Genomic DNA, 23,661 nt, shown 5'->3' on the forward strand with positions numbered 1-23,661 from the left:
AGACCATTTTACTTTCATAAAATCAACTAAAATTTAAATTTAGAGGAAAAATGTTTCTAAGCATGAACTTGTATCAGAGTTTGACAATGAATACTTACAAGGAAGCATTTGTACAAGACTAGCTAAATGCAGAGGATACCATGGATAAGCAAATTTCTTACATTTAGGCTTATGTTTTTAAGTCTGCTTTGATATTTGTAAGCTATGATCTCCAAAACAACTCATTATATGAAGAATGTGTTCAGCATAAAATACATTCAAGTTATTGAAAGCTCAACTTTTGTTTGAAAATTCTTCAGTCTGCTTAGTCATCGTTTACATTCCCTACAGTACGGACAATACTTTCTAAGATGAGGCACTGACTAAACAATTAATATTAACATCTACATCTCGAGCCTCCTATACAGTCTTATATACAAAAAGAACTGCAGTTCAGTGGTGTATATATGTTTAACCACGTATTTGCCTGATGATGGCTATTGATAGCCGAAACATGTAGCAGACCCGTAGCTGTGTATTGACCTTGATATTTGTTATGTTGTGATGGTTAATAAAGAGGTTGTGTACTGTGCCAACTGTTCTTCATCTGATGAAGTGATACATGACTCTTGTAAAATATTTCAGAGCTGCCTGGCGAAGGAAATGTTAAAAACCACTTCTATAAAAGTACACATGGAAGCCACAAAAAGCAGAAAATATTTCCTACTTTATTTAATTATGCTTTCCCAACTTCACAGATTTATTGAGCTTAATAGGATAACTAGGAATAATGAGAAGAACTGAAAGTTTTGCTACAAGTATTATGTTTCTGGACGTTATCATCATCTTGTCTATTTCTAAAAATCCGTCCTGTTTCTTTTTCAAAACACACCGTTTTGGAGACTGGATTCTGTCCCCGTCCTCAGGTAAAACCTACTTAGTTGGGTCCGGAGATAGGGGCTAGCTCTATCTATTGGACCCAACTGAGTAGGTTTTACCTGAGGACAGGGACAGAATCCAGTCTCCGAAACATCGTGTTTTGAAATAGAAACAGGACAGTTTTTAAAAAATAGACAAGACAATGGATAATGTCCAGAAACATAATACTTGTAGGAATAATGATATTTGAAAGACATGGTTTGGGCCTGTTTTAAATTACTATCTCAGCTTTGTCTGGAGAGACTGGGGAAAGTCATACAAATCTTGGTCAGGATCACAGCCTCTGAACCAGAAAGTGTTAGGTAAATGGTTGGGAGCAAAAGCAGCAATGAAACATAAGAACATACTACATGAAAACTTGACCATGTAGTAAATTCAGAGGTACCATAGGAGTAACAAAGTAAACTGGTCTGTAAAAAAGGGGAAATTGAACACAGTATTGTAACTAAAAATGCTTCCATTAACAGTCAGAAAAGTGGTATACGGTGAAATCCAAAATTATTAATTGTTCAAGTATGAAGCTTATCTTCATCATGTCAAGCCAAAGTGAAGACATAGAACTTTTCCTCTGTGGCACAGGGAGAATGAAGAAATCTATAATGAAGAGAAACAGGCACTGAATAAAATCAAGATTAAGATGAATAATTTACCAGCAGGGTTATCACTTGTTATAGTGACTTTATTACACTACAAGCGCACATACACATTCATAAACACGCGTGCGCACACTCTTTTATTAAGTATAGTCCTCTGCTACTAAGATATTAAGGAGATAAAGGTCTTATCTATTTTTCTGCCACTGGAGTCCAATTTGGGCTAAGGATTCCTCTACTGTAGAAGTTTCTAAAATCCTTAAAATAAATGCTGTATCTCCATGGGTAGTGGTCAGATCATAAAAAGCCATTACCACTGCAGATCAAAGAAGAAGAATATGGAAAAATATCTATAATCCAACCAGGATCTGAATGTTTGATCCTAGCATTTGAGCAACCACATGCCTTAGATTGTGCAGTCACCAGTGTGAGTTTTACCAATTTTAGATTTATAGCTACATTTTCTTACTACAAAAAGAAATAAGAAATTACTCTGTTTTATTCCTGTCAGGTTTTGGTTCAGCTGATAAATTTTTCAGTTCTCGAAATCATTACATGTAGTTTCAATAAGAAAGACATTAAATACTGTACGCACTAGTCCTTTGGAATCCTAAATTGTGTCACATAACGTGTAGGACTTGACCCAAATTCAAAGACTGTACTCAAATACAGCTGGTAATTTCCATATTTCCTTCACTTGTAATATGAGTCTATGAAAACGATAGCCCACACTGCTGTGTGTTTCAAAGCAGATTGTAATAGACTGGGCTGAAATGTGAACCACATTAGCGAAGTTTTAGTGTTAGAAATGTATGGCATCAAAGAAAATGTTAAGACTTCATCTCATGAGGAGAATGAATGTGTAAACATCTTTCTGTCTGCACTCCTGGAACACTTCAGCAACTTAGCGAAGTCTTCTCTATTCTTGTTTTGTTGCCACTTTCCTGATAAACAGAAATAAACACGTTACTTTCAGCATCCTTAGAAGAAACCCATTTAGCCTTCACAGATTACAAGAAAACATTCGATAATGTTAATAAAATAATCATTAAAATTCGTACAGAAGATAATATACCCAGTCATCTGATTATAGCAGTATATAAAATTTACAAACACAACTTAGAAGTGAGACTATAGTCATAAATCTCTGAATGGAAATAAATTAGCAGGTGAAAGGCAAGGCTCCCCAGTATTAATCATATATCTGAACAAAACAATACAGAACTTGGAATAATGACCAGACATGGGAACATTTCAGTTAGCAGATATGTTAACATTGATACTATGATATTTGTGGATAATAAGATCATTCTGACTATATCTGAAGATGATCTATAGTGATCAGCATACAATGTTTATAACATACATAGGTCAGATAAAAAGTAGTGGCAACATCTCTATAGTTCTGAAATGACTGTATTACCTGAGGTAAACACACTTACATTCCTTCAATATAATTGCCCCCCATGTGTTCCACCTTCTGCCAAAGTTGTGGAAGGCATAGTACACCATCAGCATGTCCACTTCTGTTGATGTCCAGCAGTGACCGCCATACAGCACGAATAATCTCCTCTCTTGTGTTGTAACATGTCCCTCGCAGTGGTTCTTTCATTTTGGCAAAGAGATCATAATCGCACGGACTCATATCGGGTGAGTATGGCAGATGTTGCAGTATCTCCTATCACCAGAAGTGAAGGAGATCTTTGACATCGTCAGCGGTATGAGCCCTTACATTGTCATGAAGGATGATGGGGTTCATTGCCAACAAGTGTTGTTGCTTTCTCCTGAGTGCTGGACAAAGATGATGACACAGGAAATTGCAGTAGTAGGCAGCGTTTACTGTCTGTCATTGTGGTACAGTGTGGTGCAGTATTACTCCATCAGTATCATATGCCACAATGAACATCGCCTTCGCATTACTCTGTGTAGGGCGCACTTTCTTTGAATGAGGAGAGCCAGGATCATTCATTTGATTGTTGCTTCAAGTGCGGTTCATATGAGCGAGCCCAAGTTTCGTCCAGAGTGACGATCCTTCAAAGGAAGTCATCACCTTCCCTTTGGTACTGGTCCAACAAGTCCTGTGCAGTTGCATAACGTTGCCATTTTTGCACCTTGGACATTGTATGGGGTACCCAATGTGCTGCAATTTTGCGGTATCCAAGAATTTTGTGCAGAATGTGGAGCACGGTTTTGTGATACACGCCTACCTCAGCAGCTAACTCCCATGCAACCCATCAGCGACCGACATTTAGCAAAGAAGCAAGAAGCTGAATTGTGTGGTTGTCAACATGGGGTCATCCTGAGTGATGGCTGTCCTGAATGGCATCCCTCCCTTCACGGAACAATTTCACCCATCGGCCACTATGCGATATGGCAAAACAGCATCACCACATGCTTCTCGCAGTCCCTGATAACAGTTTTGTGCACTACGACCTCGGGCAACTTCAATTTTCATCCAGGAGCGTTGTTCTTGTTTCGTAAACATGTTAGGGTGCTTGAACTGGGCTCCTGCATTCAAAGACGATGCATAATGCAATTCAATGAAAAACAACCAGAGCCACTCCCTGCACTACTTCAACTGAACTTCTACTATCAGCTACAGATGGCGCTAGTGCCACCTGATACACATCTTTCATGTTACAGCAATGTTGCCACCACTTTTTATCCACCCCTTGTAGATGCAGTGTTTTCCAAGGAGATAAATAATAAAAGGACTAAAATTGTGGCTTCTAAGAGGGCTAGAGCCAATTAGAAGCAAACCTGTATTAATGATAGCAAACTGCCAAAAATAATGCTGTTAATTATTTGGATTATAATCTATCATACTATATGGAAAAGGACTTGAATGTAAAAGCTGTAATATCTCAAAACACTAAAAATTATGTCAGATCTTTAAACTATAATTTGCTTTTAGGCATACAAGAATACAAATTTATGACACTTATCAGATGAAAATTATCTTATAGTAATGAATCATCGACAACAAGAACTAATAGAGAAGAATGATATCAGTAGAAATGTTTAATGAGAAGTGGGAGATATGATCTCTCAGCCATAAAGGAAATGAAGGCATCATGACAGAACTACAGATTTGACAAATAACAAAATTTATATAATGACTGAAAAGAACATGTTTACAGAATGATCTATGATAGGATTCCAAAGAGAACCTTAAAATAACAACCAACTGGAAAATGAAGTTTGGAAACCCTCTCAAATGATAGGATTCTCTTTGGTAACATCTATAATAATTCCCAATGGGCCTAACACTGGAAAGAATGACGATGATGACAGAAGACTCACACTCTAAATACTGTAGTCTTTAAATTTATACATTTCTGTTTGAACACATTCACATTTCATCAGTCATTATTTGAAATCTGAAGTAAATGAAGGTTATATAATATTGAAAAGTATGCAAATTAGAAAGGAATAAAGCAGCAGTTATCAGAAAAAGCTTCTAAAAACTGACAGAAAAACCAGATATTTCATATATACTTTGAACTATTTCATGTTACACCCTTTTACAGTTATAATACAACAATTTGTACAGAGCCTAATAAAGTTAAACTTAGTTTTTTTATGTGTAGTTTCTTGGGGTGGGGTGAAACAGTCCACTTGGTACATTGGCCACTGTTTGGCCTACTGTAGCAGCCGCAAATGATAGCTGATGATGAGTGTGAAACACCACAAATCCCACATGACCTGACCTGGGCTCAAACCTGGGCCACCACAGTGGGAAGGCGTTGACTAACTGCTTGAGCTAAGGCATGGCCTTAAAGTTAAACTTACTTGGCTCTGGTGTTTGTTTACACTACATCAGCTGTTGCAAATAATGTTCAGTGTCAAGCACATCTGGATGACTTTCCAGTTATGGTAATTGTGGTCATGCTATTCCACTCTCTTATGTTAATCACACATGCCAAATATGGATATCTAAGTGTCAAATAAAATTCAAGGATTTAAAGTTTACATTTTATATTTTGCATACAAGATAACATTTAGTTCAGGGGGACTCATTTTAGGCTTAATTTAGTACATGTAATCTCTTTAATTAGCCTGTCACAGTAGCCGAGCGGTCTAAGGCATGCACTGTCTTCTCTCGCTCGGAAGCCGGGATCGTGGGTTCGAATCTCACTCAGGGCATGGATGTTTGTGTGCGTTTTTCTGTGTTTGTGTACAGGTAGAGGCCTTGTGACGAGCTGATCACCCACCCAAGGAGTCCTACCATATGTCTAAGATCTAGAAAAACCGAAGTGAACAGAGAAGTTCATGGAGATAGGCCTAGGCCCACTGGGGCTGTAGTGCCAAGGAAAAAAAATCACTTTAATTGCTTCTCCATTTTGAAGTAAATGAAAACATAACTCTTCACTCTACTTCTGAAATTTAGCGTATAACATTGTACAGCATTGCAAACAACATGCCAGGTTTTCTGAAAAATCATGGTTACTTTATACTCTGGATATGTGTCAAAATTTGATCTATACACATACATTTCACAAATTTTTATTTTATCAAGTTTTCCCTTTTAATGTATCTCAAGTCTTTCATAACATATGCTCATTTAATGTGTTAAATTTGAATTTGGTGTAAGACAGCAAAGAAGAGGACTTACTTTGAAAGTATCTTTCTTGTCATATGAGAACACGGTGCTTCTATTGTCAGGTACAGAAACAGAGATGCAAAGATGGACAGCACAATATCTCCAGCTGCCAATACCACCTGGCAACAGTACAGTAAGGGATGACAACAGTGACACAAACATCAAAATATTCCTATACATTTGGTTCCTGTAGTGTCATATGTGGGGTCTCTACTGCGAAAACTATATTTTCTTTGGTCTACATTTTGGTAAAGTCCTATCAAAAGAACTAAGCTAAATTTTGGGGTTCAAAATAGATCTGCATTTCATATAAAAATATGGATATTTCTATATTTTCAGGCATCACACTCATAAGACTAGGCAAGTGGAGATGTTAGGATGGCTTTCTTTCCATATATATATATATATACATACATAGTGAAACCTCATTAATTCGGAATTTTTGATAATTTGGACAACTGCTTTTTTGTGTATGTGTGTTTTACAGTCTTGATGATCACATTGCTGCTACCTAAAATGTTTAAGATTGATGTCAAAACTTATATTTTTACATTCTATGACAAGTAAATTTATTTTATGATACACAATCTAAGTTTCAAAACAGAGTTGTAAAGGTAAAGTTAGCCCTGTGCTTAATTAATTAAGCACTATGCCATGAAGGCACATGTAGGAGCGGATGTATAGATCTACACTTTCTTGACCTTGGCACTAGCTGGAGATGAGTGGTCAGCTTCATGCCACAGCTGCTGTACCCCCAGCGAAAGAGCCCCTGATACCCATTGGGTAGGAGGTCGTGTGGACCCCAGAGCTGATCTGGTTGATGTGGAGAAAAAAAAAATTCTTGACCCTACCACGACTCAAACTCTGACCCCTCAGTTGTCAGCCTGTAACCAGTCGCTGTACTGACTACTCTATCCTGGCTCAACAGCACTGTATTGACTAAAAAGCGATGTGAAGTCCATTTTATCACTTCCTTGAACACATTTTTAGTAGCACTTCTAGAATTTGGACTTTCACTAATTTTGACAAGGGTTCACTCCCAATTAGTCTGAATTAGTGAGGTCTTACTGTGTGTGTATAAATGCATACATCATCATCATCACCATCATCAATGGCAAAACAGCCCTTTTTGAGCCACAGCCTTTCTTAGAAGTTTCTGCCAGATTACATCTGGTTTTCACTTCTTGGGATTGACCATAACTATGGTACCACTTGTATTAGCAATAAGCATGTGAAGTATTGTATAATGTAGTTCTGAGTGACTACTTACTATTCTGCTGTAGGAAAAATATTCAGGATGATGCAGGCCCCCATTACTCCAATAGAGGAACACTGGATGTATTAGAAACATGCAGTATGAAAGACTTCCCAGACTCAGCAGCAGTTTGCTTGACAACAAAGAACTGATGACAGCTAGTAAGGAACAATGCAATGTGACAGATTATTGCTCAAGGCTCTCAAACTATAAGCTAGAAACTTATGCTATTCAACTAACTCCATGAAAGTACATATTCTACAGAATTTGACTGTTTTTCTTCTGGCTGAAAAATTCCTGAAGGGCTCACTGAACTACTGGACCATACCCTGAACTAGTTCATTCAGTTTGGCATCTCTAAGATCCATTTTAATAGCATCTTCTCATCTATGTGTAGGCCTTGCAAGAGACCTTGCAGTACTACAATCAGAATTTTGAATGAAATTCTTATATACCCCATGTGATAACATATCACACATACCTCATCCTTCTTGTTATAACTGCCCTAACAATATCCGGTGTCTGAATGAAAGGTATCCAAAATAAAAAATTTATATCTTGGAAAGTAATACACATATCTGGTTTATGTCATCAGAAAGGAAAAACTCTGTAAGTTTCTTCCATGCCCAGCTTATGCACATGCGCTGCCACATTTCTGCCACCATGTTTTTTTTTATTGCTAGTGGGGTGGGACTAAGTCCCTTGTACTGCGGCCACTTCTGGCCTACTGTACCAGCCCCAGATGATAGGTGAGAGTGATTGTGGAGCAATTGGTGGAATGAAGATTGGCAGGGGAAACCAAAGTACTCGGAGAAAACCTGCCCCAGCACCACTTTGTCCACCACAAATCCCACTTGATCAGACCCGGGTTCAAACAGGGGCCACCGCTGTGGGGAGCCAGTGATTAACTGCTTGAGCTGTGGCGTGGCCCTGCCACCATGTTAGGAATCACTTGGACAGAGTGATGGCTGGGAGATAGATCGGCAGAAGTGGATCAATCGCTTGGCCTCCTAGGTCGCCAGATTTAACGCCACTGAATTTTTTCTTGTGGGGTTAGGTGAAGAACATTGTCTACCAGGTTAAGATCAACGACCTGCAACAACTGAAAGCCAGCATAAGGGACGCTGTGGCTATGGTAACACCAAACATGCTGGATTATCTGGATATATGTGTCATGCCACCAAGGGAGCCCATGTTGAAATTTATTTAGAAAGTTATATACTCAGAAAAAACTTTGATAGTTTCTCTTTGTAGTGGTGTAACCCATAAATGTGTATAGTAAAAGCTTTCTGAGATATAATTATTTTATTTTGGGTACCTTTCATCCGGACATTCTGTATTATATGAGGAATATGAATTCTGAATCTCATTATGTAATGTAGATCTATTCTTTGTTATTTCTTACCCCAGATATCCTTGCTGCACTTTTTTCTCAGGCACCCTCAATCTATGCTTCTGCCCCATCTCCTACTTCATAACATTTTAGGAATGACATAAATTTATCATGCCTACTTCATGTAATGTAAATGCCAACGATTCTAATCATGTGCTTTCAGCATTGAATTTATTAATTTAATCATGAGCTTAGCATCAACCCTTTTACTGCCAGCCTCCAAAGATGTTGTTTTAAATTACTAAATATTAAAATAAAAGTGTTATTGAAACTTCCATATAATTCTTATATGTGCACAATGTGAATGGTCATGTAAATATTTGCTTCTGTCATGAGTGACAATTCAAAATGTTGGGTGTATTACAGGATTGATTTAATGGACAGTGGAAATATCACAATTATACTACCATTAATCTAATCAATTTTTGATCTACTACAGTTCTTTGTAAGATAATTTTTTTCTCAAATATGAATAAGAACTGAGTTAGTTTTTTTACTTAATCTGGTACTGGGTGCTGCTGAAAATTACCTAGAGATAATTCTAGATTAAAAAGGGGATGGAAAACTTAATGGAATTTTTTAATAAGCTATAACTTCTGAGACAACTAACATAATTGTTTATTGAAAGTATATAATGTTTGCTTTGTAGCACACACTTTCAGTCTTATTGATCTTCATGTTTTATGCCATAAAGTAAGCTGCTTCAATCCACTCCCAGGTCAGAATGTGCAAGATGACTATGATAGTATGATAGTGAGAATGACAGCCAGCAGAAGGAACACCAAGCAAAATATGGTAGCAGCATGGGCTTGTGATTGTTCCCAAAATAAGAACATCCTCCATCTTTATTTGACCAGAAAAAGAAACCATGACCCTCCAAATTGTAATTTGGTGTCTTACTTAAAAAAAAACTGGGTAAATATTAAGTAATGCACATTTTTTAATTGTTATTTCTAGAACAGTCAAATTAAAAATCTTTGGACATCATAGAGCCAGTGCTGAGTTTAAATGTAGAAAATAAATACCTGAAAGTCAAATAAACATGACTCCATGAACTTCATGTATGATTTAACAAGCGATGAAGAAGAAATATCCAACCAAAATATTTCAAACATCCAACAGAAAATTTTGTGAAGTACAACACAGAAATGTATCTGTGTACTTACAGCTGTTTGATCTTCTCTATGAAACATTCTTTTTTTATTTTCCATTTCAACCTAAATATAATCAGACCATTAAGTTTGACTAAATGGAATGTTACATTTGTAGTTTGTCATTAGTGAAGAGTCTATTCAAGCTGCTCAACTGAAGCAGTCGCTAAATTCTTTACCTTCTTAATGGCAGATAAATTATTTTGTACTTTAACAAACATAACTTACGTAGTTTCCCTAAGGTAATAACGACTATAAAAATTGATATTCCAAGAGACCATACAAAGCGATGCATTCCAGCAAAAAACCCTGCTTCTAATGGATTGTAAGGTCTTGTTGGATCGTAGAATACAATTCCAGACATCATAGTTCCATACAGAAGACAGACAACGCACCCACACAACACTACAGAAGGCACCTGCAAAGTAACTTTATTATTAAGTGACAACATTTAAATTTCCATGACAGTGAAAATTAAAACTGTAGTCTTCCAGGTTATGATACTGCATAGTTTGTAGTTTCAGATTAGCCCTGAAGATGAAATTAGCAGGTTCAGAAATATTGGTAACCACTTACAAGACTACATGGTATCATGACCTAGACGATCACAATCTTACTACAGCAAATTCATGTTTAGGCTTAGATTATGGTCATCTTGGATGTGGCATCGTGTAATTTAGTAGAGAAGTACTAACTTTCAAATCACAGCATGATATTTTAAAAATAATTTTGAAATATTTTATAAGTATTTTACACTCTTACAATGCAAAGTGTAGCAGCATGACAACGGGGCAACAGTTTCCTCTACAAGTTGTACACCTGATGTTGGCAAATTAGGCTGAAACATGTAGTGCTTGAATAATAAGAAGAGACAAATACTTTTGAAGTGTGAATTTTAATACATTGACAAATTTGCACAGGGACAATGAGAAATGTGAGCGCCGATTTCAGAGGAACCTGCTGCCACCAGCTTCTACTGTGAAGATGAAGGCAGGAGGTTCTTCTGAAATGTTGGTACCTATCTGACAAACTGCATACTGTGACATGCCAGAAGAGCATAATCTTGATATTCAGTGCTTGAAGAACCCCAAATCTCATATGATGTATGCGTTTTAAGCACATTCACAAAACTTACATGGTCTCTATTTTTGGGTTGTCCCTATCTGTCTGACGGTATGAATAACTTAACTCTGAATAGACAGATTTTGACAAAATATATTATAAAAAATACTAATTTAAAATTGCCACTTAAATTTGATTTTGAGCCGTACTGTTTTATCAGTGTCACCAGCAGAGTTGACTTCCTTTTCAGAAATTATTGGAAAACTTATTTATTCAAGATTAATCACTCATATGAAGCTAACAGTATCTTGGCTTAGGAACAATATGGATTCAGGGCACATCTTTCAACTGAGAAGGCGGCATTTTCATTGATTAATAGTATTCTCACAGCCATGAATAATAAGCAGAATGTAGGAGGTATTTTTTGTGACCTGCAAAAGTTTTTTGATTGTGTAAATCACAAAATTTTGTTGCATAAACTAGAATTATATGAATAGAAGGTATATTTAAAACACTAATTAAATCTTATCTAACTGGTAGACAGCAGAGAGTTGTTTTGGGTCATATAATTGATAGTAACAATACATCTAAGTGGGAAATAGTTAAGTGTGGAGTCCCACAGGGCTCGATTCTCGGACCCCTGCTTTTTTTATTTTATATAAATGATTTACATAAAATAATAAACAAGGATAATAACATGGTTCTATATGCTGATGACACCAGTATTAAAATTACTGGTACTAATAATGTAAATTTTGAAACAAATCTTAGGCAAATTTTAAAGATATAAACACTTGTTTTAATGTTAATTTACTTACTTTAAATTTCAATAAAACTCTATATTTAGAGTTTCGGTCCATGAATTGTAACACAACGACACAAATTAATTATGATCAGGAAAGTGTCTCCCATGTAAGAGAAACTAAGTTCCTTGGTTTGATTATTGATGATGTATTATCTTGGAAAGAGCAAATTGACCTAGTGATTAGTAGATTATCCTCTGCGTGCTATGCAGTGCGAAATATAAAACATACTGTATCATTTGCAACGTTAAGGCCAATCTACTTTGCTTACGTACACTCCATCATGAGTTATGGTATAATTTTCTGGGGTGCCTCCTCACATGCCAGGAAAGTGTTAATCTTGCAAAAGAAAATTATTAGAATTGTAACGAACACTAAACCTAGGGATTCTTGCAGGGATATTTTCAAGAAATTGGGAATTATGACATTATATTCTTAGTATATATACTCACTACTTTTATATGTAATTAATAATAAACATTTCATTCATTCATCAGTAATCTGTCAGACGACAGGTCCACTTTAATAGCGAGATTCATGAATTTACAACTAGATCCCAACGTAATTTGCAGGTACCTAGTGTGAATACTTCAAAATTTAATAAAGGAGCCTATATAACAGGTATTCAAGTCTTCAGTCATCTTCCACGATCAATAAAGATTTTGGTCAATGATGAGAAAAGTTTTAATTTACATTAAAGAGGTGTTTATGTCATTATTCTTTTTACTCTATAAAAGCGGCCTCCGTAGTCTAGAGGTAACGTTCCCCACCTCATGACTCGTAGTACGTGGGTTCAAATACCCGGCGGAGGTCATCGAATTTTTAAGGGTGGAAAAATTCAGGGAACAAGTCCTCCGGGAGGGACTTTAAGCCGTGGGTCCCGTGTCGTAGCTTTATGGCACGTAAAAGAACCTCATATCTCCAAAGGAGGTCACTAAGCCAAATTAACGGATGTTTCCCGCCCAACAGCAGTCTCTAATACCTCTGGTAGATGGGGGAAGCTTTATAGATACCTCTCAGCTAGTAGAGCCGGTCTCGCTGGCTGGGCGGGACTGATGGTAAGCACCAGTACCAGTAGGATATAGAGACTGGTAGATCATAGAGGGAAGCACAATGGACCAATACAGGTCTCAGTGCATGGGGAAACCCACCGTCTCCAATAACTAACTAACTAACTACTCTATAAACGAATACTTTCAATATAAAGAAGACAAAGGTTTGTAATCCAGATATTCTCTTGAATTGTTTGTTAGGTTGATTTTACACATAATGACCCCACTGACTAGTGGCTTGGCATTTAAGGGTATAAATTTTATGGTAGTATGGTACTGTAATAGCCCATCTGTTTTAAATAACATATGACTGTATACAATTAAAAGGTCATGAATGGTTTACTGACAGCTCATTTCCCTTTATCCTGCAGAGGAATATGTTAATAAATAGTTTTCAAATTTTAAGGTTCTTGCTATGAAATGACGATTGTACATACTGAATTTTTATTGTATATTCTAATTTTCAAATCCTGATGAAATGTACTGTATTTGGACTGTTAAATTAAGTATATTGTATATACTATATTGTAACACAACAGGATGCACAAAATGAAAATTAAGTATTTGTAGTTATGTGATCGAAATAATTGTATCAAACTTCTATATTATGAATAGGTCTTTTGTATTGATTTATGATGGTGACAACGATAATCATATATCTGCATAAATTTGATCATATTTGAATATTTTATGTACAAATTTTGTATTGTGATTGTATTGCATGTTGATGGGTTCATTGTTTTTATGTATGTGTTTATGTATTTTGACATGTTCTATATCCTACGGTATGTGTGACCTGAAAAGGATCTATGGAATTTAAAATAAAGTGAAAGTGAAAGTGAAAGTGAAAGAAATGTACTTTTGTCAAAAGTGATCCATTTAAAACATTCTATGTGCTTTTCCAACCTCATTAATACTTCTATTTAATATTATATTTGAGCATCCTGTTGCATAGATATATCATTCATTCACCTCTGTCTTTAATGCAACTTAAAACTTTCACAATCTCTCCTTAATTTAAAATAATATTAAATCATCTCAGTTACTACATGTTTTGGCCTTACTTGGTCATTTTCAGACAACTGTTCACTGTTTGAAAACAGTCCCACTGCACTAGATCTTATTCAATATATTTCTATGCTATTGTATATTGTTTTTTACACTAAAATGTGTTTGTTTGAGAATGAAACTCCCTCTCCATTACACATTATCTTCCTTTTCTGGCATCCATGTTTGTGCCCCCTTTGTACGTATGTTCTCACTAGCTGGACATATGTCCCTTGCATCTTCTGCTTAACACTGACATTTTGGAGGAACATGCTGCATCTGTCTCAGGATGTTCATCCTATACATCAATATTCACCAACAAGATTACATGATGTCACAAACCAGAAGACCACAATCTTGGCTACTTAACTAGTTAATGATCTGAGATATGGTATTACAGCAGCAGTATCTATACAACAGCACTGATGCTTACCATTCCAATTTTCTGTTTGCCATTGAGATGATTATAGAGCAAGTACCCCAGTGCTAATCCAACAAAGTAAGGACTTGCTCTAGTATGAGACTTAATGTAGACAGATTGATAAACATCATTTCCTCGTGGAGCCAATAGAAAACTGAAACAAAATTATACATATGCATGTTTCAAATTTCAATAAATAGAATAAGTAATGCAAATAAATATAAATCTTAACTATTTTAAATCAGTTACATTTATAAGGTGAAAAAATTATATGATTTCACTTCTATTTTCATTCAAAACATAGAGTGTCTTATATCTGAGAATAAGAAAAATATATACAAAAGCAATGCACATACTTGATCAGACATGTGTTTGCAAATTTGATGGCGATCATTATTTCCCTGAAGATACAAACTAAGCATCTTTATTTTGGGAGATGGTCTCCATAAATTACTGAAATTTAATCAAAACAACTGTTTTTGAGCAAACTGAAATTTTCAATTGTTTCATTTTGGTCCGTTACACTATCAATCACAAAGTCAATAGAAAGTCCGTCGAGTGTAACAATTTTTTTTTATGTCACTTCTTTATCACTTTTGCCTTACATGTTTCGGTTTAATAAAACCATCATCAGAGGCACATAGTACAATCATGAAAACACTGTCGTTGTTTAAATGTACACAGTATATATGCTGCGTGGACGCTGCTACAATGTGTCAATGTGTAAAAGCACAACACTTGCTAGGATTATTGAAAGCACGTTCAACTCTCGCATTCCATCCTAACATTTTTACTTCAAATGTTTTAAATTTTTAAATATTTTAACATTGACGTTTTAACCTGAGGGCAATTTCCACAATCCTTTCCACATAAAAACACTCTATTTCTCTAAGAGTCATTAATAGCATCCTCCTAACTTTGGCCCTTGTATTCCAAATGGTCTCTTTGCACAAAGTTCAACTCCTGACAATGTAGCAAATGTAGCACATATTTTAATTAAACCAAACTGTGAGTTATGGCATTTGAAATGAACTGGGGACACTTCCAGATCAACATTATTTGAAATCATGCACAGTGATAAGATTTTAACCTTTTACAGGAATATCATTTCATAAATACTTTCCAGACTGAAAAGCCAACACCAACCCTTACTACCATTGAGTTGCAATACTGTAGTGGTGCATATGAACAGACCAGCTGGCCATGTGTGGCACTAATGTAACAGTGCATATGCACAGCCCACTGATTGTGTGTTGCACTGCTGTAATGGAGAATGTGTGCAGACCAACTGGCTGTATACTACACTACATAAAGGTGCCCAAGCACACACCAGCCAGCTGTTGCATTACTGTAACAGTAAGTGTAAACGTTAAAAGCAAGTATTGATCCCGCTGAAGAAAACTAAGGTAACTTCAAAAATATCAGAAGTGCTTATGGAGTAACCTTACAGTTTATAATCTGAGAACAATTTATGAAGTTATGACATACATACTCTATATAGAAGTTGACAAGTGCTGGTTTATGATCCAGATAAGTCACCAGGAATGGAATGATGATGGAGACAAGTATTATTCCACCCAGCACTGCTGCCCCAATACTTGGCCGTTTTGAAAGTAATATCACTACTGGAATTGCAATGATAAAGAAGTGCATATCGCAAGCCAGGAAATAGGACTGCAGCAGACACTGTAACAGAGTTCAAGTTTTAGTAATACATTTCAGAAAATATTAAACTAATGCTATATAAAACAGACTGCTTCTACTTTCTGACACAGCCTATGAGAGATGTACAGAGATTATAAACAGTCTGATAAGATAACAGATTTCAAATTTTAACAGCAGTGAAGACATAGATGGTCACCTTCTAGGTTTGACTCCATGCAGTCTGGTATTATTCATTATTGGAGGGGTTGGGTTTTACATCCCCCTTTGATATTCTACTAGTCGCCATACCCTTCCAGTACTGGTGCTCACTATCAGCCCCATTCAGCCAGCGAGTTCGGCCCCTCTACTGGCAGTGGTACCTGATACTTCCCCCATCTACCGGAGGCATTGGAAACTACTTGGGTGGAAAACTTTTTATCTAATTTTGCTCAGAGGTCTCCTAGAGACATGTGGATCTTTTACGTACCGTAAATCTACGACACGGGACCCACAGCTTAAAGTCCCTCCCGGAGGACTTGTTCCCTGAATTTTTCCGCCCTTAAAAATTCCACGACCTCCACCGGGTTTGAACCTGTGTACCTTGAGTCATGAGGTGGGAACGTTACCCCTAGACTACGGAGGCTGCTATGCAGTCTGGTATGTGGTAACCAACATTTTGAAGGGATTTGTTGCCATTTTCTGGTTACAGGTTGTTATTGTCCTGATGTCTATTTCTACTGCTTGATATTTTTTGTTAATGACTGGGATGTAACACAAGGTCATTTGGATACTGACGCAGTGTGCTAACCATTAGATCAGTCGGTATGACAATCACATGCAGGTGGTAATATTTTTGACTTTAAAAAACTGGGCATTCCAAACATATGAAGGGCAGTCAAATGAAAACAGGTCAGAAGCCGAAATATATTAAAGAACATTTCTTACCTCAAAAGTAATCTCCAAAACTGTTATTACATTTATCCCACTGGGAGATAAGACGGTCAATCCCACCCTTGAAAAAGTTTGTGGGCTGTCTATGTAACCACTTCTTTACCCAGCCACACATGTCTTCGTCTGGTGCAAACCAATGTCCATGAATGTTTCTCTTCAGGTCTCCAAAAATGTGAAAATCACATGGGGAGAGATCTGGGCTGTAGGGGGGATGTTAAAGCACTTCCCAACCAAATCTCTGTAGCGTATTCCTCACAGAGTTGGCAGTGTGGGGACGTGCAATATCATGAAGAAGGATGATGCCATTTGATAGCATTCCAGGGCATTTTGACTTGATGGCCATCTCAGTTTCTGCAAAGTGTCTTCATTGCGCTGTGCACTGATTGTGGCCCCATGCTTGAGAAATTCGACAAGCAGAGGGCCCTTGCAGTCGAAGAAGAATGTCATCATCACTTTTCCAGCACTTGTGTGTATGGCTTTGGATTTCTTCAGTGGGGGAGAATTCATGTGTTTCCACTGTTGGTTCTGCCATTTTCTCTTGAGTTCAAAATGGTGGCACCAAGTTTTGTCCCCAGTGGCAATATGGGATGGAAAGGCATACTCTTCCTCATGGTATCATTGCAAGTGACCCAGTGATGCAGCCATTCTCTGAGTCTTCTGTTCCTCTGTGAGTCAATGCAGAACCCACTGTGCACAGATTTTGCGGTACAGCAGGTGTTTTGTCACAATGGCGTATAAGGAACCGTGGCTTATTCCAATCAAAAGACTAATTTCTTCCACAGTGATCTGTCGGTTTGCCCGGATATGACCATCCAACACAGCAATAACATCAGGAGTTTTGACACAATGAGCCTGTCCTGGGCGAGCATCATCTTGCAGTGACACATGTCCCTCTCAGAATCTCTTATGCCATGCCAGCACACGCGAACGTGACATGCTGTGTTCGCCGTAAGCAACAGATATGTGATGATGAATTTCTCGTCCCTCTCCTTCAGCAGTCAAAAAGCGCACTACACTTTGCTCTTCTTCTTTATCCGCCCCCATTACTGATGTTGGTCGACCACACATAGCGCTAACCTTTTTTCCAGCACAATAAACAAACGACTAGTGCGCAAGGGCACGTCACTGCTTTCCTGAGTCCCCACCATAAGCAAATACCAGTGTTACCAGCTTGTGTGCCGTGTGAGTTATGCGTGGTGACCCATTTTCATTTGACTGCCCCTTATACTACAAGCAACATGCAGTGTTCAATATTATCAGCTCATAATGAATCAGCTAGTATCAAAAACTATCAATGGATGGAAAGGCTTATCTAGCATAGAGCTCAAAGTTGTGCCCACCATGCGCTCATCATTCACATAATTGTTGATGAAAAGCAAGTTCGTCCACCAGTTCTTCTGGCAGTAGTCTCTTTCAGGTCCAACTACTATATCCCAGCGAGGACCAGAACCGAGTTTGTAGAACAATGTTGCGTAAAAGAATATCATCACTAGGAGAGCTGGTAAAACCCTACAACAGAATATTGTATTTAAGCATCATGTTGCATAAATATATCTCTCTCACACAATAACTACATATCAATATAAGTAGTCTAACAGCGTAGAGAAACCTACAAGCCAATGGAGCATACATAACACCACTGACAATAACACTACATCGATGTCCTTATGAACTGCACAAATAACACACATAATACCCATGCTGCAAAGGAAATGCAGTGCGAGTAAATTGAATAACCAGTAATACTCTCATGCATACATCTTTTAAATGAATGGATGATGATCAGGGTGGAAAAATATTAAGATGTTAAGTAATTAATTTTAGTTTTCATTTAAGGTTACTTTATTTTAATTAGGAAATATCACATTCACTGTAGCTTGAATGGGAGAGAAGAGGAATGCATATAGGATATTCGTAGGAAAGCCAGAATGAAAGAGACCACTAGGAAGACCAAAACATAGGTGGGTGAACAATATTAAAATGGATCTTAGGAGATAGAATGGGATGGTATGGACTGGATTGATCTGGTTCAGGATAGGGACCAGTGGAGGGCTCTTGTGAACTCAGTAATGAACCTTTGGGTTCCATAAAATGGTGGGAAGTTCTTGAGTAGCTTCACAATTTGTGGCTTCTCAAGTAGGGCTCAGCTCCATGGTGAGTGAATATTGCATTCACACATGATATATAATTTTGACACATGATGCAACAATTGTAGCAAGATAGACAACAACACTTGATGATGGCTGTATGTGGCTGAAAAATGTAGTGAGGAAGAAGGGTGATTAGATAATAAGTTGCACTTAAGACGGAAATATATGTGTAAGAAAGATAATTAAAACAGAGACAAACATATAGATCATGTTACTGATTCATTTTAGCACTCTCTTATAACTTATCATAACTGACTTGTACAAGGCAAACAACTGATCCAAAGCCATAGTAAGGCAAACTATTCTAAAATTTTTCTAGTTTTGCTCACTGTCTCCATAGCAATTCTAAGACAATATTTTATAACAGATAGCATCATTCTCTGAACACCAAATATGGAAATAAAATGATAATATCTTATTGCATGACCAACTATGTCAGTTTGGAGTCAAAGTCTGCCTGAGAAGCATATTTAGCTGGTGTGAAAGCTTATCTTGAAACAAAGATAACATAAAATCATTATTTAATTAAACTTCATCCTCTGCTATACCATTTTAATTCATTACGACTTGACACACAAATCAGTAAATTTAAATGCTCTTTGAGTACTCTATTTTGTTACTGTGAATATGACATGGGACACATAATTTTAATGAGTTTTGCTGTGTTAACTATAAAAAGGACTAACTTTTATGTGACTATTTCAATTTCTGGAACTAAATGTCTTTAATAGGATTGCTGACAATTACATAATTTATCTTTAATTCTTCATTAGACCCTGGAATGTGCTCATTATCTAGTATTCCAAACACAATACAATGTAAGATTTGAAGTTCTCACAGAGGTGGTTCTGAAGATTCTTATCTTCTGGAATATTGAAAGTCAACTGACATTTGAAAGGAACATGTTGCCTACATCTTCACAAAGAATAAGCCAGTAGGAAACCAGCATGAAACAGGCAGCAAGCAAAAGTTCGTTGATTGCTACAGCCTTCATGCTGGTTCCTTGCTCGGCTTTTCTGTGACCCTAAAGATGGAGATGACATGTCCCACCGAAACATCAGTTGGCTCCCAATGGACTCTATGGCATTATATCCCAGGAGACAGAACTCTTCAGAACACAGTGTTTGGAAAAATGGATTTGTTTCCATCCTCAAATGAAAAGGTGGGGAGGCATCAACTCAACTGGCTTATGGTGGTCCAGTAGATTAGATTAGATTACATTAGATCAGATTAGCTATTTCTAATGGATCAAAGTGAGGGTGTGCCTCTCCATCTTTTCATTTAATGATGGAAACAGAACTCATTTTTGAAATGCCCACTTAAATTTACATTGGGCAGCAGTGGATTTCACCAGCAAGTTGGGGTAATTCTTTAATGAAGGAAATTTAATTATGAAATTGAACGTTATAGAGGGAAACTTTAAACTGAGGAACATTAAGTGGTAATGTAATGTAATGTGTTCTGTTTGGAATATCAGATAGTGGACAAAGTCCAGAAACCAAATCATACTAAGTGTAAGGTTCATTAGCAGCCTTAAATTCTTCTCATCTAAATTCATAGTAAGATAAATGAAAGTACATAGGTAAGTCAATAAGTAAGTTACAAATGGATATAGAACTTAAACAAATAAGAGTACTGATTTGAAACATGTTTTTATTTCTCAACATAATCTCCCTGTACAGTGAGGCACTTGTCCCATCGCTTCACAAGCTCCTGAAAACCAGCAGCATAAGATTCTTTGGGCTGCTGTCAGAACCAGGTGTGTTCACACGGTATGGCCTACCTCATAATGCATGACAGGTTGCATGCTTCTGTCGAATGGCCTTACGAAGTTTCCTGAGGATGTTACAGTAGGAGTCAGCATTTACAGTTTGTCCTTGAGGCTGGAATGTGGTGAGGAGTGTGCCCTCATAATCCCAGAAGACTGTGAGGATCACTTTGCTGGAGGATGGTGTCACTTTAAATTTTTTTGGCAGGCAATGCAGATGTTTCCACTGCATTGACACATGCTTTGTCATGGGCTGGTAATGATGAACCCAAGACTCATCACCTGTGACAATTCGGGCTAGAATATCGTGTCCTTCATAGTGGTAGCGATTGAGATGCTGTAATGCCAGACCCATTCTTTCTATTTTGTGTCGTGGGGTCAGCATCCATGGCACCCATCATGCACAGACTTTGTGAAAACCTAACCTGTCATGCATTATGAGGTAGGCCATACCATGTGAACATGCCTGGTTCCAACAGCAGACCAAAGAATTTTATGCTGCTGGTTTTCAGGGGCTTGTGAAACGATGGGACAAGTGCCTCAATGTACAGGGATTTTATGTTGAGAAATAAAAGCATTTTTCAAATCAGTACTCTTATTTGTTTAAGTTCTATAGCCATTTGTAACTTACTTATCAACTTACCCTTGTGTATATCTGATATTAAAGTTCAGAAGAATATAGATTTTTAAAGTTGAAAAATTATATACTGACACCATTAATATAACTAAATAATTCAAGACATTTAATATAATCTAGCCAAATGTTATGACATTACAGGTAATAACTGAGCCCTTCTTGGGAAGCTGCCAATTATGAAACTACTCAAGAACTTCCCAGCAATTTAGAACCCAAACGTTCATTAATGAGTTCACAAGAGCTGGCCACTGGTCCTTATCATGAGCCAGATTCATCCAGTCCATACCACCCCATCCTATCTCTCTAAGATCCATTTTAATAGTATCCACCCACCTACATCTTGGTCTTCCTAGTAGTATCTTTCCTTCTAGCTTTCCAACAATATCCTATATGCATACTACTTTGCCCCCATTTGTGTTACATGCTCTTTCCATCTCATCCTCTTTCGCTCGATCATTCTATTCATACTTAGCAAAGAGTATAAGTTATGAAGCTTCTCATTATGCAGTCTCCTCCAACCTTCCATCACTTCATCTTTTTTTGATCCAAATATTCTTCTCAGCACCCTTGATTTATGTTCCTCCCATAATGTCAGAGACCAAGTTTCATACCCATACAGAACTACAGGCAAAATTTTACTTTTGTGTACTCCAATTTTTATGTTTTTAGACAGCAGACGAGAAGACAAAAAGTTCTGGACTGAATGGTAGCACGAATTATCCAAATTCAATCTCTTCTTAATTACCTCCTGAATTAGGTCTTGATTTGTTATTATCATTCTCAAATATTTGAATTGTGCCACATTTTCAAAATATCTGTTACCTATCTTCATGCCATGATTTTGCCCTGCATTCTGCGACAATCAGCAACATATACTTAGCTTTCTCTTTGTTTACTTCTAGACCAACCTCCTTATTAGCACCAATTGAAGTGTCTGTGTTTTTCTTTATTGTGTGGGGACATCCCACATAGCACACTGTTTCCACCAGTCTTTTAGACAACACTCACTCCTTAGTGAATATCGTATTGCCGGACGTTTCATTCATATTTATACAAGCACGTACTGCAAATTTCTGCTCCTCATTTTCACTAGCCAATCAGCGCTCTACTCCTCAAATGCAAGTCTCGCTCCACCCACCGAGCATGGTATAAAAAGCGGAGCCAAAAACTCGCAAGAGCAGTGTACACATCCGGCTCAGCACGTTCAGCCATCGACTCTACACTGCGATCGGTCGTAGGAGACATCAGCTCCTCACTTCAGCTCTAGTTGCCGCAGGCCTCCAGCGACCAGGCAACCAAAGCAGCAGCGGCAAGTCTCCAGCAAACGCATCTTCCGCGATCCCAGCAACCGGCCGAGCTAGCCGATCCTACCGGTGCACGCAGCACTGCATCACCGTCCAGACCAGCCAGCTAAACGGCCGTAGACTCCGCCCACTACACAGGAGTGAAATTGCAGTGGCACGAACTGCCTCTTGGGGGCCAGCTAACGCTTGAACACTATATACATCCTGTGTTCTGTAAATTCCGTTTAATCAATCCAATATATACATACAAGTGTTAAGAGTTTCAAGTGGTTGTCATTTCATACATTGACAATCCCACAATTGTATCTATGTTATCACCCAGTAGATTCACATTATCAGCATAGCCCAGCAGCTGAAGCATCCCGTTCCATTTCAGTCCCACATGGTTTTCCTGGACCTTCCTAATGGTATATTCTAAAGCAAATTTGAAGAGCAGTGGTGATAAAGCATCTCCTTGTTTCAGAAGATTCTGGATAGAGAAATTATCAGACAAATGTTTACTTATCCAGACTTTACCATATGTTTCATTTAAACACATTTAAATGTAATGCTATTATGTATTATAAACTAAATATAAGATGAAGAGATTTATCTTATAGGATACAACGCCATGTAGTTTGTTAAAAGTCAACCCTCATTTTGTAGAAACACATCACCTCTGAAACATCAGTTGACTTTCAGTGGACTACACAGTGTTATATCCCAGAAGTCAGAACTCTTCATAACCACTGCTGTGAGAACCCCAGTCTTATAAAGAAAGGTATTGAAAGATGCATAATATGCTGTAATTTAAAATCTTAAGAAATGAAAATGATTACAATATTTATAATTTATGAGTGTATATGTTTATGTGTTTATCCTCATCTACAATTTTGGTTTACCCATCACATATAAATTGTGTGTAAGAGA

At 37.3% G+C, this 23,661-nt stretch overlaps 1 protein-coding gene across 1 annotated transcript in view; it reads right to left on the reverse strand.

The window, feature by feature from the left end:
- Positions 1-1,110: 1,110 nt before the first annotated feature.
- LOC111866263 (nose resistant to fluoxetine protein 6) overlaps positions 1,111-23,661 on the reverse strand; it is a 36,504-nt gene continuing 13,953 nt past the window's right edge. Inside the window, exons 7-13 of the mRNA XM_023855041.2 lie at positions 18,234-18,402; positions 15,791-15,984; positions 14,311-14,452; positions 10,142-10,331; positions 7,385-7,527; positions 6,127-6,233; positions 1,111-2,455 (exon numbers count right to left, since the gene is read on the reverse strand). Of these exons, the coding sequence (XP_023710809.1) occupies positions 2,431-2,455; positions 6,127-6,233; positions 7,385-7,527; positions 10,142-10,331; positions 14,311-14,452; positions 15,791-15,984; positions 18,234-18,402 (970 nt within the window). The 3' untranslated portion in view covers positions 1,111-2,430. The remainder of the gene's footprint in view (positions 2,456-6,126; positions 6,234-7,384; positions 7,528-10,141; positions 10,332-14,310; positions 14,453-15,790; positions 15,985-18,233; positions 18,403-23,661) is intronic.

The sequence above is a fragment of the Cryptotermes secundus genome, unplaced genomic scaffold (assembly GCF_002891405.2).
Source record: "Cryptotermes secundus unplaced genomic scaffold, Csec_1.0 scaffold1002, whole genome shotgun sequence".
Taxonomy (NCBI): Eukaryota; Metazoa; Arthropoda; class Insecta; order Blattodea; family Kalotermitidae; genus Cryptotermes; species Cryptotermes secundus.